The sequence below is a fragment of the Anguilla rostrata genome, chromosome 2 (genome assembly GCF_018555375.3).
Source record: "Anguilla rostrata isolate EN2019 chromosome 2, ASM1855537v3, whole genome shotgun sequence".
In the NCBI taxonomy this organism is placed as follows: domain Eukaryota; kingdom Metazoa; phylum Chordata; class Actinopteri; order Anguilliformes; family Anguillidae; genus Anguilla; species Anguilla rostrata.
In genome coordinates this window covers 21,017,216-21,032,999 of record NC_057934.1, presented here as the reverse complement: position 1 = coordinate 21,032,999, position 15,784 = coordinate 21,017,216, and the positions used below count along the sequence as shown (strand labels likewise).

At 38.3% G+C, this 15,784-nt stretch overlaps 1 protein-coding gene across 1 annotated transcript; it reads left to right on the top strand.

Moving 5' to 3' along the window:
• The first annotated feature begins 7,983 nt into the window (after window positions 1-7,983).
• On the top strand, window positions 7,984-15,675 carry LOC135247562 (zinc-binding protein A33-like). Its single transcript, XM_064321145.1, has 6 exons — window positions 7,984-8,371; window positions 9,978-10,073; window positions 10,239-10,469; window positions 11,265-11,287; window positions 11,661-11,779; window positions 13,869-15,675. Exons 1-6 carry the CDS (start codon window positions 8,222-8,224, stop codon window positions 14,420-14,422), a joined length of 1,173 nt encoding a protein of 390 aa, XP_064177215.1. The 5' UTR covers window positions 7,984-8,221; the 3' UTR covers window positions 14,423-15,675.
• The last annotated feature ends 109 nt before the right edge of the window (window positions 15,676-15,784 follow it).

Sequence of the window (15,784 nt, the reverse complement as noted above, 5' to 3'; positions counted from 1 at the left end):
TAAACAAAAAAAATAAATAATAATAACTCGTCCAGTGAAATGAAGAGAACAAACGGTTCTAGGACTGTGTGTCGGCATTCATACTGGGCTGGTGTTGAATGAATTTCCCACACGCTTTCCTGGTTCCATCGTGGAAGTTGCCGTGCTCGTGTTTTTCTAAAAAAGATTGTTTTCACTGACACACTCCATGCAGCCACATATTTGTTAGACCTTTCGCTCTTGGTGCCCAGACCTGAAATTCAGTCTTCCTGGTATCTAAGGGGAGGATCGTATTACTTACCTCCTCATGAAAATCATAATGAGCCAACCAATAAGATCGTTTTGGGCTTCAATAATCACGTTAATATTCAATAATAATATTCAATACTAAATGTAATGAGCTGAACATCGTTTTTTTTTTTTTTTTTTTGGCAATCTGTGATAATAGCATGTCAGTGAGAGGTCTTCATTGTCATAGGCTTTGACAGCCTAAACAACACATCTCTCTCTCTCCGTATGGGTTTAGGTTACGGGGGCAGATTTACGGGAAAAGCGATTGGAATGACTCTAAAGTAGTCAAGATTAAAACCTGTTGTACGGCTCACGCTTGCAAATGAGTGCAAGTCTCCTCTTAACTGGATGAAATCAAAATTTGAATGAAATAAACGTTTATGAATGATTAAAAACAGCTACAGAAATTCCAGGACCTCCTCACTATGGCCCTGCACACACCTTTGAAGTTTGACAGCTTTGCTTTACAAAAAGTTATTTTTTGACAAACCCGTGTGCACACATTTGGACAAAACATACAGAGGCGAATATAGTAAAATATATTGAGTGGAATATAACTTTTTTCAGCCATTATAAAATCCAAATAAAAACGATGCATTTGCACTGTTGTACAAATAGGATCTATCACGCTTTGTGTGCACGCACACTTTTTATGTTTCACTATGCGAATGTGCCGTAATATGATCATTCAGCACACACACCCATAAAATAAGAATACATATGTGGGTTCACTGACAGGAGGAGGATCAGGACTGAGCAGGGGTTTGAGTAGGAGTGACATGGCAGGTTCCTCCTAACATGGCTTGTTTGGTTGTTGAAAATGTTCACAGGTTTTGAGATTTGTCGTTTTGAGTCTGGGTTTGATGTGCCAAATTAAGATGAAGGAGGGGTGAATGTTTTATGTTGATGGCATCCCCTCAGATGTGTGCTGCATCATAGGTTAAACAATTGCTTGAGCAGACTGGACTACCATTGAATCTAAAGTCGCGCATGTGTGTTTGCAACGGGAGACACCTTTTCCAGAATGTTCTGGCTTTGAGCAACAGTTGCCTCACAGAGAAACTGGGAACATTTTGCTGCATTTTATTTGTCCATAAATAAGGAAACTGGCCATAGAAAATCCAACAAACCATTGGACCCTTTGATATGTCCTGAAAACTGAACTTTCCCTGATGTGCAAAACATGATGTACAAAACTTGTTGTTATAAACCAAGATACATAAAGTGTTCTCTATTCAGTTCAAAATTTGCAGAAATTAAATACATATGTAAACACATTGCAGAGAGTCTACATGTCATGGTCCTGTGTTCCTGTCTGCGTTTTCCCTGTTGGGCCGCCAGATGGCGGCACTTCTGTTTTGTGTCCTGCTCCCCCTGTGTTAATTGTATGATTGTTTCCAATTGTCCAATCATTGTTTTCTGGCTGTCTCGTTTTCCCTTCCCCTTCCGTGGCCTGATTGTTCATGGTGCCCTCCTGTGTCTCGTCAGTGTGTTCTATTTAAGTTTCCCCCTCCCTTGACTCGGGTGCTGGATTCTTCTGGTTGTTCTGTGCTCCCCTCCTCAAGTTCCTGCTCCATGCGTTCCTGTCCATGTTCTGGTTTCCTCGTGTTTGTATTTTTCTGGATTTTCTTTGTTTCTGTGTTTTGTAGTTTCCCTTGTTTGTTAGAAGTTGCCCTGCGAGGCTTTTTGTTCCCTTCATTTGGAATTTTTTGCATTTTTGCCTCTGCATTTGGGTCCAAACCCCCCCACGCATCCTGACACTACACTTAACAAATGTAACAAATGGGACTTTCCTAAGATTTTGCTGAAATAATATTGCTTTCATGCAAAAGGAAACTATAAATTTAAGGTCAACTACAAAATAAAATAAATTAGTTTCAACACGTCCAACATGTCCAGGTGAAAAGCATTTACTACAGAATGTATGTCTGACATGTGCCATTCTCACAGTGTTTCTGCAATGTTTCAACTTTGCTGCATGCTCTTCCTGTCGGGCACCTATTGGTTTGAATCAGCCCACATCTCTCTGCAAACATTGCGATGCCGAGCCACTCTCTATCCACAAAGAAAACAGAATCTGCGCTGATGTCCTCTGGCTTCCTGCTCACTCTGCACTTTTCCCTCAGCTTTGCATGAATAAGGTTTTATGTATCACCCTGTCTGGAACCATTGGCAGTGTTAGAGGCCCAGAATAGCAGCTGTTCTGCAGCGTGGGTATTTCTGGGTGCTGTCCTGGGAACCCGAGACCTCTCCTGGAGCTGCAGTTATCATTTGCCGCTCAAGGTTGTTAGCTCCACTTTTCTTGCACCCTATGAGCAGCATTACTGGCTTTGGCTAAATGGTGAATCGCTCTGTTATCATAGGATTCCTTTCAGATGGGAGGAGTGTGCTAACAGTTGGCAGCGTTACACGCAATGTACTCATTTACATGTAATGTGAAGCCATTAAAAAAGCATTTTGTCATGAAAGCTTCTCAGCGTTTTCTCTCCCTTCATTGTCCAGTCTGGCTTGTAGCAACAGTACCATTTATTTTCTTCCTAACTCTGCCTATCTCTAGTTCTAGTGGTGTTTGCCTACCATGTAAAAATGCACTTTGGTTTGTCGCTTTGGCTAAAATAATCTTTGAAATTAATACATTATTAACTGTTGCTTGATGTACAGTGCTGCGAGGAAGGAGGTGGTTATTCAAGCATTCAAAATTTGGGAACCATAGAATATTCAAATATCAAAAAAATGGTAGATATTGTTGTATACTAGGGTGACTTCCTTCATCTTGATGAGGAAAGCTGACAGTATATTTTCAGGGCACCTCTGAGAAATAGTCAGTATTGGTCATTTGAGGTACAGTGCCATGAAAAAGTATTTGGCAGCTTTCCAATTTCCTCTATTATTGCATGTTTTTCACACTGAATGGTTTTAGATCTTTAATCAAAATGTAATATTAGACAAAGGGAATGTGAGTAAACACAAAACTCATTTTAAATTATTGTTTCATTTATTTAGTGAAAATGTAATTTCCCCCTTAGTTACGCAATCAACCAATTAACCAAATTTAATTTATAATCAGATGTAACTGATTTGACACAGCCAGGCTTAATTGCAACCAGAAGAAGAAGTATGTTTTGTGTTTACTCAGGTTCCCATTATGTTATTGTGGGGATGGCTGGTTTAAGCAGCCACACCTGCCCTGGGTCAAGCTAATCAGACATGGCTAATTAGACAATTGGTTAAGAATGAGATAATTGGCCAGGCTAATTGGACCCGGGAACAGGGGTGGCTGCACCTGTGCGTAGTGAGGCAATCAGTGCGCACAGGTTAAATCTGCCATCCCCAGCCTGTCATGACAGTGCTTAACATCTGCTCCTTGGCTGTAACGTCTTGCCACCCTTGTGAATAAATGTGGACTGGTTTGAACATCGTCTCCCTGTGTCTCTGTGCTGGAGGGCCCCTTGGAAAGCCACTTTGGTGGCCTGTGGCAGGCTCGTTTGCCACAGTTATGTTTTGCGTAAAGATCTGAAACCATTCAAAGTTACAAGTATGCAATAATAGAGGAAATTAGGAAGGAAGGGGGAAAATACTTTTCATGGCACTGTACAATTGAATATAGAACATGCAATATATTGAATATTGATAGACAATTATTTTCTATGTCACAGTATATATATATAAATAGTTAATATTGTTATTACAATTCACAATTAAATTTTTCATACTATGAAGGAATGAAACCTCTCACATTATCTATTCTATTCCCATTATCAATTGAGTTGACATACATTTGCATACTTTTGTCATGCCAATAAAGCTTTCTGAGTTGAAAGATGGAACATAAAGAGAAATAATTAGGGGAGGAGGAAGCATTGCTTTAGTGACATTAGATAGGAGAGAAAGATAACAGAATTGAACTTGAACAGCCTCTGTGGAACCAATTACAACAAAACACAAACAAAAAGAAAGGGTGACATTGAATGACATTGTTAATTTTTTAAAAAATGATTGTAACTTCCATTTTTATGCAGATGACACAATTCTCTGTTGCTTTTCCCACTTTATCCCCCTGGCTGTTAAACATCTACAGCTTACTTTTGTTGCTTTGCAAACAGCACTCGTAGATCTGAAACTTGTTTTAAATAAAACTAAGTGCATGCTGTTTATCAGATTAAAAAATATGTACCCTATTGAAATAGTCTCTCATTATAAATACTTGGGCAATTGGATTAATGATAAGTTCACTTTTAAGTTCCACATAAACAATTGGTAATAAAGCTGTGGGTGAAGCTTGGCTTCTTACATGAGAACAGAACTTGCTTTCACATGTTTACCTGAAAGAAGTTAATTAAATCCACGTTTATGTCTGTCCACGATTATGAGCATGTAATTTGTACACATGTTGCTTGTATTACTTTGTGACCCCAAGATGCTGTTTATCATTCCACACTTAGATTTATTACTGGGGACAATTACGATACTCATCACTGTGTCCTGTATGCAAAATTTGGATGTCCCTCTCTTTCTGTAAGAAGAAATCACTGTTTGTATCTGTTTATTTATAAAGCCCTCCTTCACAAATTACCCTTTTACCTCACTTTACTTTTAGTCTCGAAAGATATACCTTATCAGACATGTTTGCAAGATTGGCTAGTTTTTCAGGTTACTCAAATTGTCTGTAATCTGGGTAAAAGTGCTTTAAAAAATGTATGCCCCTCAAATTAGGAACTGAAACTTGACACTGTGTTAACTCTCGGTCATTTTAAGTCTTTGATCTAAACCTTAGTTAAAATAGAAGGTAACTGTTTTTAGAATTTTGTTGTAATATTTGTGTTTGTGATCTTACTATTTATGGTATTTATTTTAAATGTATTATTACTGTTATTAATTATATATTGTTTATTTTAAACAATTTTTACTTTTTATTATTATTGTTTCAATTGTATTTTGTAATCTCGGTACCATTGTAAATGAGGGCTCATTCCTTCATTGTGTCTTCCGATAATTAAATAAAGGTTAATTGATTGATTGATTGATTGATTAAGCTGCTTCCTGATCAAGGCCTGTTCCAACAGCATAACCATTTGAACTGTAATTATTCAGTGGTCCAAAACCAAAAATTTATTAAGCCAGTGCATTGTTGAATTACCCATGAATGGTAAAACTCAGGACCCTGTGATTTCAGTACCACCTACAGCAGCTACCCTTGCCTGTAGGAGCGTGCATAGTCATACATTATATCCAGTAGATGGCGCCATTGTACCACTTTTGCATCACAAATTTCCCTCATTAGTGCATCGTCCTTCATTTATTTGTTGTTGTTGCTTAGCATGTAATTCATTCCACTGAACATTGCAAAATAATTTTAAAGCTTTTAATTATTGATGTCTGTGCTTATTATTAATTTTTTTTTCAAATAGAATTATTACAATTATTTCAGGCTGAATTTAACTGTGTTTTTAAAAGAACTAAACTCACCATTTTCCCTTAAAGATAAAGCTGCATAAATTACATTACATTACAGGCATTTGGCAGACGCTCTTATCCAGAGCGACGATAAATAAGGTTTCTTTGTATAACCCATTTTATGAATGTACTTGAGCTTATAACTTAATTTGCTTTATGACTGCATGAGGAAGTTTCCTTGCAAAAGGTTATGGGCAAGTAACAAATATTTGTATTCTTCGGTGTGTCTTGATGATGGAGGTGTCCACAGGCACATGCTGCTCCAACACTGATCTTTCTACCTTTTTCTTACTCTAATCTTCCTCCACAAGTGCACACGCACACATACAAACACACAAATACATGTAGGTAACTGAATGCATACATACATGAGCAGACATGAACACACAGATACACATGTCCACATGGGTATACACAGGAACACATACACGCATGCATTCACCAGTATGTGACCACACGCAAACACAGGTGCACAAATGTTGCCGTACATGCACGCATATGCAAACATGGTCATGCACATGCATATTTCCACACATATGTGGACCTGTTAACACACACTCACGCATAGGCTTGTTTAGTACTGTGATGCTTCCTATTGTCTGGACTGTATTGCAACTATGCCACTGCCATGTCCTTTGGGAGCACATAATTGGGCACTCTTTTTCTGAGAGGGAGGGCTTCATTTGACAGGGAATCCTGCATACCTCATTGCTCAGTAGCAGCAGCTGGCAAATCAGATGGCTGTACTCTGTCTGCATCAGCTGCGCAGTCCTCTAGGGGCCTATTCACCCATGAAATGCATGTGCGCAAAATCACTTAAATATAAATAGTTTTCACCTTTGCAGTTCATGTGAATTTCACTTAAATGGAAAACAAGTGAAGGGGAGCTACAGTTGAGGCCAAACATTTACATACGCCTAGGCTAAAGACATTCAAACTTAATTTTTCACTCCACACATTTCATGTCACCACACATTTTCTGCGTTAAGTCAATTCGGGAGTCTACTTTATTTCTATAAGAGGTCATTTCAAAATAGTTGCTAAGAGACAGATTTATTTCAGCTTTTATGTACTATATCAGATTTTCAGAGGGTAAAATGTTTACGTACACTTTGTTAGTATTTGGTGCTATTGCCTTTTAATTGCTTAACTTGAATCAAACGCTTGGGCTAGTCTTCCACAAGCTTCTCACAATACTTTGCCAGAATTTTTGCCCATTCCTCCTGACAGAACTGGTGTAACTCTGTCAGGTTGGTGGGCCTCCTTGCTCGGACACGCTTTATCAGTTCAGTCCACAAATTTTCTATGGGATTCAGGTCAGGGCTTTGTGATGACCCCTCCAATACTTTCCCTTTGTTGTCCTTAAGCCATTTTGTTATAACTTTGGAGGTATGCTTTGGATCATTGCCCTGCTGGAAGACCCAGTTCCATCCAAGTTTTAACTTTCTAGCTAATGTCTTGAGGTGTTGCTTCAGTATTTCTAGGTAATCCTCCTTCCTCATAATGTCATCTATTTTCTGAAGTGCAGCAGTCCCTTTTCCAGCAAAACACCCCCACAACATGATGCTGCCACCCCCAAGCTTCACATTTGGGATGGTGTTCTTCAGATTAAAAGCCTCACCCTTTTCCCTCCATACATAGCGCTGATCATTATGGCAAAATAGTTCAATTTGTGTTTCATCTGACCAGCGAACATTCCGCCAAGGTCTTCATCCTGGTAATCACCTGCAAACTTCATTCTGGCTTTTTTATGCCAGTCTTGGAGTAGGGGTTTCTTCCTTGCGCGACAGCCTTTCAGGCCATGGCAATGTAGGATTCTCTTAATGGTGGGTGTAGATACTTTGGTACCTGATGCTTACAACTACTTCACCAGTACCTTTGTTGTTGTCTTGAGGTTCAGTTGAACCTTTCGGACCAAATTCAACAAAGTTATTTTTTGTTAAATTGGCTTAATATCTTTTTTCTTTTTTTGTATTTTTGTTTTTGAAATGTGCTATATAAATAAAATTTGCCTTCAGGTCCAGTGGTGCACTACTGCACTCTGTAAATCCCTTCAGACCAGCCAGTTCAGATGTTATCATCTATATAAGTGAGAGAGCATGAACACTGTCAAGAATGACCCACAGACTAAAAACAGCAAGCCTGATCAACAGGTTTGTCCCGATTTTAAAGTACATAGAGTGTGTTCTGTCCTAACTTAAGCAAAAATGAAAGTGAAAATATCAGACTGAGAGTCTGTAAAATTTCAGTTGAAGTTCAATTTCAGTCCTGAGGATGAGCTTCGTTGCTGTGTGTGTTGTAATTTTTAAAGAGCCGGTTGTCCTGAAATGCAGCCACAGGTTCTGTAGAGTGTATCTGAAGCAGTACTTGAAAGGGCTCTCGAGAAAGTCCCATCTGCAGGAGAAAGGCCTCTGTGGATTCTCCTCCGGTAAACCTGGCTTTAGGAAGCACTGTGGAGTTCTACTTCAAGCAGAAGACTGAGACTCAAATTACAGACATGAGTGACACTCACTGCAGTCTCCATGGCGAGAAACTTCTACTATTCTGCGAACATGATAAAGAGCCTCTCTGTCTCGTCTGTCAGACTTCAAAAAAACACAGAAACCACTCGGTCTGTCCAGTGGAACAGGCAGCACTGGATCTGAAGGTATTCTATTTTAAGTCTATTTCATGTACTCAAGACACAATGAAACATGAGTAAAATGTCTCTAAAACATTCAGTTCTGTCACACAGTTGTAGTCATGTAAATACATTCAGGTGAAGAGGCAGCACTGTATCTTAAAGTCTCGTTTTCAACCATAAAAACATTAAGTATTTCAGAGTTTCAGTACAATTCACTGAGTAAAATGTGGGCAATGTTGTCTTGACCTTCAGTTTTACTTTGGGAACTTTTACAGGAAACATGGCTCCAAAAAGGAAACACTGAAATATGCCATGTGATTGAATAAATACTATGTTGTAATTAGATGTACTAGGAGCATAAATACAGATGTCAGACAAGAGCTTTACTCAAACATAATGAAGGTCAGGTCCTAATAAAACTGCTGTTATATGCTTGGGGAGAAAAATGAGCAACAACCAGGAACAACCAGGAAGTACAGAAATCCCCAAAGAGACAAGAGCTATATATACGTACATGAAAATGTTGTTCCAAAGAGTCAAACCAAGTTTATAAATGCTTCAAGATTTCTTAATTAGCTATGAATTGTATAAAATACAACCCAGTAAAATTGTTGTTTTGAAATCCTACATTTGGAAAAAAAAGTAGTTTAATTGTCCAGCAAAAGCTCTCCTTGTAGCAGAGCTATTTTACATATGACATTTCCCATGTAGGCTATTTAAGTTATACAGGCCATCATTTGAAATACAGCTGGGGTATTACTGTGTGATTTGTGTCTTTTCGTAAGTGACAGACGGCTGTGGTATGAGGTCTTGTAAATACAGTCAGTCTGGCCTCCACTTCCACTTGCAACGGCAGCAACAGGAACAAACCTGCTGATCAGGCAAAAGCAGGAAGAGGCAGCACTGTATCTGAAAGTGTGTTTACAACCATTAGAACATCATGTATATTAGACTTCCAGTGTAGGGCTTTATGAATATAATGCAAGCGTGGTTAATCTTGATTGACAGTTGTGCTTGGGGGCCTTTCACAGAGAATAAGGCCCAGACATGAACAGTGAAATACACCGAGACATTTTAGAAATATATAGCAATGATACGTCAAATTAGAAGTACTGACAGGACAAAGAGATATCACACGTGACCTTTAATATAATAAAGGTCACAACTTAAAACTGCTGCGAAATACTCCATTATTTGCTTGGGGAGAGAACTGAGGAACAACCAGGAAGTAAAATACACAATGACTGGTGGAGACGAGCTATACATATGCGCAAAAAAATAGTACCAATAAGTCAAATACATTTTAGAAGTGCTTTAATATTTCTTACAGTCTACTATAAAAAAAAAGAAAAAAAAAGAAAGAAATTACAACCCAGCAAAAGTTTTTTTTAATCCTATATTCTATAAAATTTGACTGGTTTAATTGTTTTGAAAATGCATCACAAAAATGTTATGCTGTGTTAGAACTACTGTTTCACTAATCTTTACTTAATTTGTAGGAGGGCTACTGTCCTGACTACTTTTGCAATGTTCTTAATAAGCTGTACTGACTTTCACTTGTATTTCAGGAGGGGTATTACTGTGCCATTTGTGTCTTTCTGGAAGTGATAACTGATTCATTTAACTCCAGGAGGAACTCAAGCCTGCACTTAATCTTATTAAAGAAAAACTGAAGAGGTTTACTGAGGTTGAACAAGAATGTAAGAAAACAGCTGAACACATCAAGGTAAGGAAATAAATTACAAATACTGTTTAGGTACACAAAAATATGAAATAATTGTTTTTGTTTAATGTTCTTTTTGACAGGCATAACAAACACACTGGCTGCCACACTTAAATAATGAAAAATAGTTACACTATTCAAGTTTAAAATAGTGTGTTTGAATTGCAGAGTCAGGCCCAGCACACAGAGAGGCAGATAAAGGCAGAGTTTGAGAAGCTCCACCAGTTCCTGCAAGAGGAAGAGGAGGCCAGACTAGCTGCTCTGAGGGAGGAAGAGGAGCAGAAAAGTCAGATAATGAAGGAGAAGATAGAAAACATCACAGGGCACATATCCACTCTTACAGACAAAATCGCAGCTATAGAGAAGGCCATGGACAATGAAGACACCTCCTTTTTACAGGTAAGAGCTTGATTTTCTGTAATTCAGTATGCTGGTTTGTGGTTTTTCACAATATTTGGCCTCGTTTCCTGATTCTGCACCAATGCAGCGGTAGCCTACTGTGACAGTGTCAAACTCAGTGTGCAGGTGTTCATAGAGATGCATCTGCTCATTTTAAAATGTCATCACATTTTTAAAAATATTTTTGAATTTTGTGAAAAATTGGTGTTACCAGAAAGTCAATAGAAAACATCACCACTGCAGAGTAGGACATGTCCTGTATAATTTACAGAAGGCCTCATTTTCCCCACATAATTGTCTTTCACCATCGTGTCCTCTATAATAGCAATGACACTGTACACTACATGCAGGCAACTGCTGCAAAGTTCAAGACGGATGAAACTGCCTGTTCACTCTCTAGATTTGCAGTCATTTGATTCGGAGTTGCCAAGAAATCTTCCAGCCACATGGTAGCCAAATGAATGGTCAACAAAACCTGCCCAGCATTTTTATACACAACCGTGAGAATGCTGGGATGTTCATTGCTTAATTATCTCAGGAGTCACACCTGTGTGGAAGTTCCTGCTTTCAATATTCTTTGCATTCTTCATTTATTCAAGCATTTCCTTTATTTTGACAGTTACCTGTACATTACAGTACCTTCATTCATATGTGTTTACTGTTAAAATTACGTAACTTTTATTTGCATGGCTCTTGTTTTTCACTTATTATAACATGTCTCCCATAATGGTCTCTACTGAGTATGTTTATACATGTATACATCTTATTACAATTGTGCTGTTATGTGTTTTTCAGAGCTACAAGAACATCAAGGAAAGGTATGCAGACTCTGCCCTTTTGTCTAGGGTCTTAGTCTCTGTGTTTAAGTATCTTCAAGCCCTAAATCTGGGCTTGAAGAGACTTAAAACATAGCTCAGGAGGTAAGAGCGGTTGTCTGGCAGTCAGAGGGTTGCCAGTTTGATCCCCTGCCCTGGGTGTGTCAACGTGTCCCTGAGCAAGTCACCTAACCCCCAATTGCTCCCAACGAGCTGATTGGTACCTTTCATGGCAGCCTTTCACCGTTGGCTTGTGAGTGTGTGTGTGAATGGGTGAATGAGAGGCATCAATTGTAAAGCGCCTTGGATAAAAGTGCTATATAAATGCAATCCACTTACCATTTAAATCTTGAGTGACTCCTGCTTGTCATTACAGAGCCCAGTGCACACTGCAGGATCCAGAGCTGCTCTCAGGGGCACTGATAGATGTGGCCAAACACCTGGGCAACCTGAAGTTCAGAGTCTGGGAGAAGATGCTGGAGATGGTGCAGTACAGTGAGTAACAGGGGCAAAAGTTGAAATCACATTATTTGTGAACATTTAATGAAAACCGAGCTGTATGGTGTGAATGATAAACAGTACAGAATCATCCAGTCTCAGTTCCTGTCAAGTTTAGGAAGATTCTGGGGCTGCACTACACTGCTCTCAATTTAATATCAGAAAACAAGCAAGCACAGAATTAGTAGACTATTTAAAACTTAATTAATACTGCAGTTTGTAAGTTTGGAGAAAATAACTAGTGTTATGGCCGGCTCGAAGGGCCGCAATAAACAAGTCCAATGTACCAAAAAACAATCCAGAAACTAATCTAAAATCACAAACCCAGACATTTATTAGAATAACCAACAAACTAATCAAAAACTAAAACAAAGGAAAACCCACAAAGCTCAAACAAAGCAATCTTCACAAAAACTACAAACCCAAAACCACAAATCAAACCACACAACAAAGAAACCCGAAAGAAGATCTCTCAAAGAAGAGAACTCTACTCTACTCTACTCTACTCTACTCTACTCTACTCTACTCTACTCTACTCTACTCTACTCTACACACACCACACCACACCACACCACACCACACCACACCACACCACACCACACCACACCACACCACACCAAAGAAGATCTCAAAGAAATAACTCCCCTGCCTCATACTGCAGGGCTTATGTTGGCCACCGGCAGGTGGAGGCAATCAAGCAATTAGGCAATCAGGCAACTACCTCATCCTGCACCACCCAGACCAGCAGAGGCAGGTGATGTAACACTAGATTAAAAAACAAAACAAAAAACATTCAACCCCCTCCCACCCCTCCCCTCAGCTCTCCCTTTAAGCCCCTCCATATAAGGCCTAATTCATATCAGGAACTATTAGCTGTGTGAATTACGTGCATGAATTAATTTTATCGTGTCATCCATCACACCGATGCCCAGCTCACATTGGCTTATATGACACCAACATTTTGCATGTTAAATCATAAACCTATTAAAATGCAACAAACACATATCTGATACATATGCCCCGTACAAAACAGTATAGACTCCATTACCAAACTTTCTTATCTTCTTTTTCAGGTTTTTGCAACATATACATAGTCATTACATAGATAATAACACCTCATTAGAGACTAAACAAACAATCAATCTTGCCTTCTTTTCCAGGTGTTTGATACAAAGTTAGCCATTTTAAAAATGTCAGACTTAAATAGCAATTTTTCATCATCCCCAGCTTCTGGTTAGGTATGCCATAACGTATGGTTCAGGGCCATAGTTTTGCTTAACATGAATATATGTCCTTAATTTTGGTTTTAGCAATATATTATTAGACCACTTTTCTTCAAAGTTTGATAAAAGCTTATATTTAATCATGTTAATATTACACCGTAAGTTATTTCTGTAAATATATTGTAAATCAACTTCCTCAAAAAAATGCATCAAGTTCTTTTGTCCATGGAGTGTTGTGTAATTTCACCCAGAATAGCTAGAACTGGAGCAAATTTATGTACCCCAAGAAAACATTGTATGGATCTGTTCTGAATAGAATTGACGTTTTTTGATTCTTTAGAGCCCCATATGCCAGCAGCATAATTCAGTACAGGAGAAACACAGGCATCATAAAGTTGTGAATATGTTGAATAGCCAATATCTTTGCACACTTTCAATTTATTAATCACTGAGCCTAACGCTCCTCCAGCCGAAGTCGCTAGGGATTTTATCCCCACCTCGTAGGTCATAAATTCATCCAGGGCAAACCCCAGGTATTTATACACATATGCATATTCTAGTGGTGATGGTCCAAAAGTGATATTTTGTGTACTTCTTGCTGTACCCTTTTTCCTAAAATGCATTATCTGGGTTTTACTCTAATTTATTGTATTGCATTGAATTTGCTATGTTATGTGTTCATTTATTTAATTCCATGATGCAAACAGGTTTCATATTTAAAGCATAAATCCCTATGACTACTGTGTATTTGAAATCGAAACAATGATATACAATTTCCCATGTATGTGACCTAATCTGAATAGAGTATTTGAAATGTGCCTCTTCTCACAGCCTTTTAAATATCTTTCTTCTTGATATTTCAGCTCCTGTGGTGCTGGACCCCAATACTGCACGTGTCACTCTCTCCCTCTCTGATGATCTGACCACTGTGAGACACACAGGTAGAGAACAGAAATATCCTGACAACCCGGAGAGGTTTAAACCCTGTGTGGATGTGCTGGGATCTGAGGGGTTTACCTCAGGGACACACAGCTGGGAGGTGAAGGTTGGGAATAAATCTGCTTGGACTATAGGAGTGGTGAAAGAGTCCATCAGTAGGAAGGGAAATATAACATGTGACCCAAAGAGAGGATTTTGGGTCTTAATGCTGAGGAATGGTAATGAGTACCGTGCATCTGGAGCTGCTGATCTCACAATGAGGATAAAGCCCCAGAGCATCAGAGTGCAGCTGGACTATGACAGGGGGGAGGTGTCCTTCTTCGACTCCAGTGACATGTCAGTCATTTACACTTTTAAAGACACATTTACTGAGAGAGTGTTTCCGTACTTCTCTCCCTATTTGAAAAAAGATAAGAATGAAGGACCCCTGCAAATATGCCTGGTGAAAATCTCTGTGAAAGTGACTTTAAACCAGTGAAGGTGTTTGTTTTAAAATAAGAACAAAGTAGAGATGTTGTACTTGGAAAGAACTTTTGTTGTTTCTAATGTGTCTCAGCATGCCTGGTTGCTGACTTGGGTACAATGGGGTAGACTTGCTGGAGATGTGAATTGATCAAGGTGAGGTGGTTGATTGCCTACCAGATCTAAATGGGAGGCAGACATACACTCAGATAACAGTGATCATTGGTTAATGTAATCAGCCTCAGTATCCATGAATACTGATTTGCCACAGACTGAAGGAATTGCAAAGGGGGGTGTTTTAATAGTCTGTAAGAAGAGAGCAGACATGCATACAGAGTTAACAGTTACCGTTTGATCACCTGCAACTTCATTGCTAGATTTTGTTTTGGAAAAGGGGTACAAAGTCGGTGCTTGAACCACACTGTATTGTAACTGACGTGCATTGCTTTTACCTTGTTCTTTCATGTTGTACAGGAGACAATTTTTTGTTTAATAATATAAATTGGTGTTCATCTAATCTTTTGAACTAATAATTTTACTTTACAAAGGACCACATTCCATCATACCTAAAGTATACTATAGAGGAAATTCATTTATTATTATTAATAATAATAATAATAAGAAGAAGAAGAAGAAGAAGAAGAAGAAGAATACTGAATTAATTTTGAATGTTTTGGGTTTTGTTTTGCTCTAGATCATCGGACTAAACTAAGATTTCATATTATGTTCATACATAAAGCAGATGTGCTCTTTTTAATCAGATTTTTTCATTTTTCCGTTGCAGTCGAAAAAACAAGTTGGCGTACAATCAGTCCTGGTATCAAAGAAACACATGTAAAATAAAATTTAAAAACTAATTTAAAAAAAATATGCAGATGCACTCTCCTGGCTAAATCAAATTATTTTATATCTGATTGATTTCATTCCTGGGTGGATAAGGCAGTGTACAAGCATGAAATGTATGCTTATGCTGAGCTCTAGTCAGACTGCTTGCATCAGTCTCCTGTACACTTTTCAGATTTTACTTTGTAGATGCTGTAAAGAATAAATTCACCCTGTCAGCTCCATGCTGTAGGATTTACATCTGAGCCTTCAGTAACCTCACCTGCACACCTGCCATTGGTCTCTCATTCCCTTTCTTTGAATGATAGATAAATTAGGATGGTTATTAGAATAATCAACAATAATTGAATAACTGATTTACACAATTTAATTGATTTTTACACAATGACTTTTTCTACAAGGCAATAACAATAAAAAGTATATATTCAAACATATTCAAATATATTCAAGTATATGTTTTCCAAGAAAGGCCACCCCACACTTCAATTTAAAAAAATAATAATTTAAAAAATGGTGGAAACTGTTGTGGTAAAAT

Bases quoted from the DNA above. Each gene is read 5' to 3' on its own strand.
- LOC135247562 (XM_064321145.1), top strand. From the start codon at position 8,222: ATGAGTGACACTCACTGCAGTCTCCATGGCGAGAAACTTCTACTATTC. The intron at 10,470-11,264 runs GTAAGAGCTTGA...TGTGTTTTTCAG, and splicing joins AAGACACCTCCTTTTTACAG to AGCTACAAGAACATCAAGGA. The intron at 11,288-11,660 runs GTATGCAGACTC...TTGTCATTACAG, and splicing joins TACAAGAACATCAAGGAAAG to AGCCCAGTGCACACTGCAGG.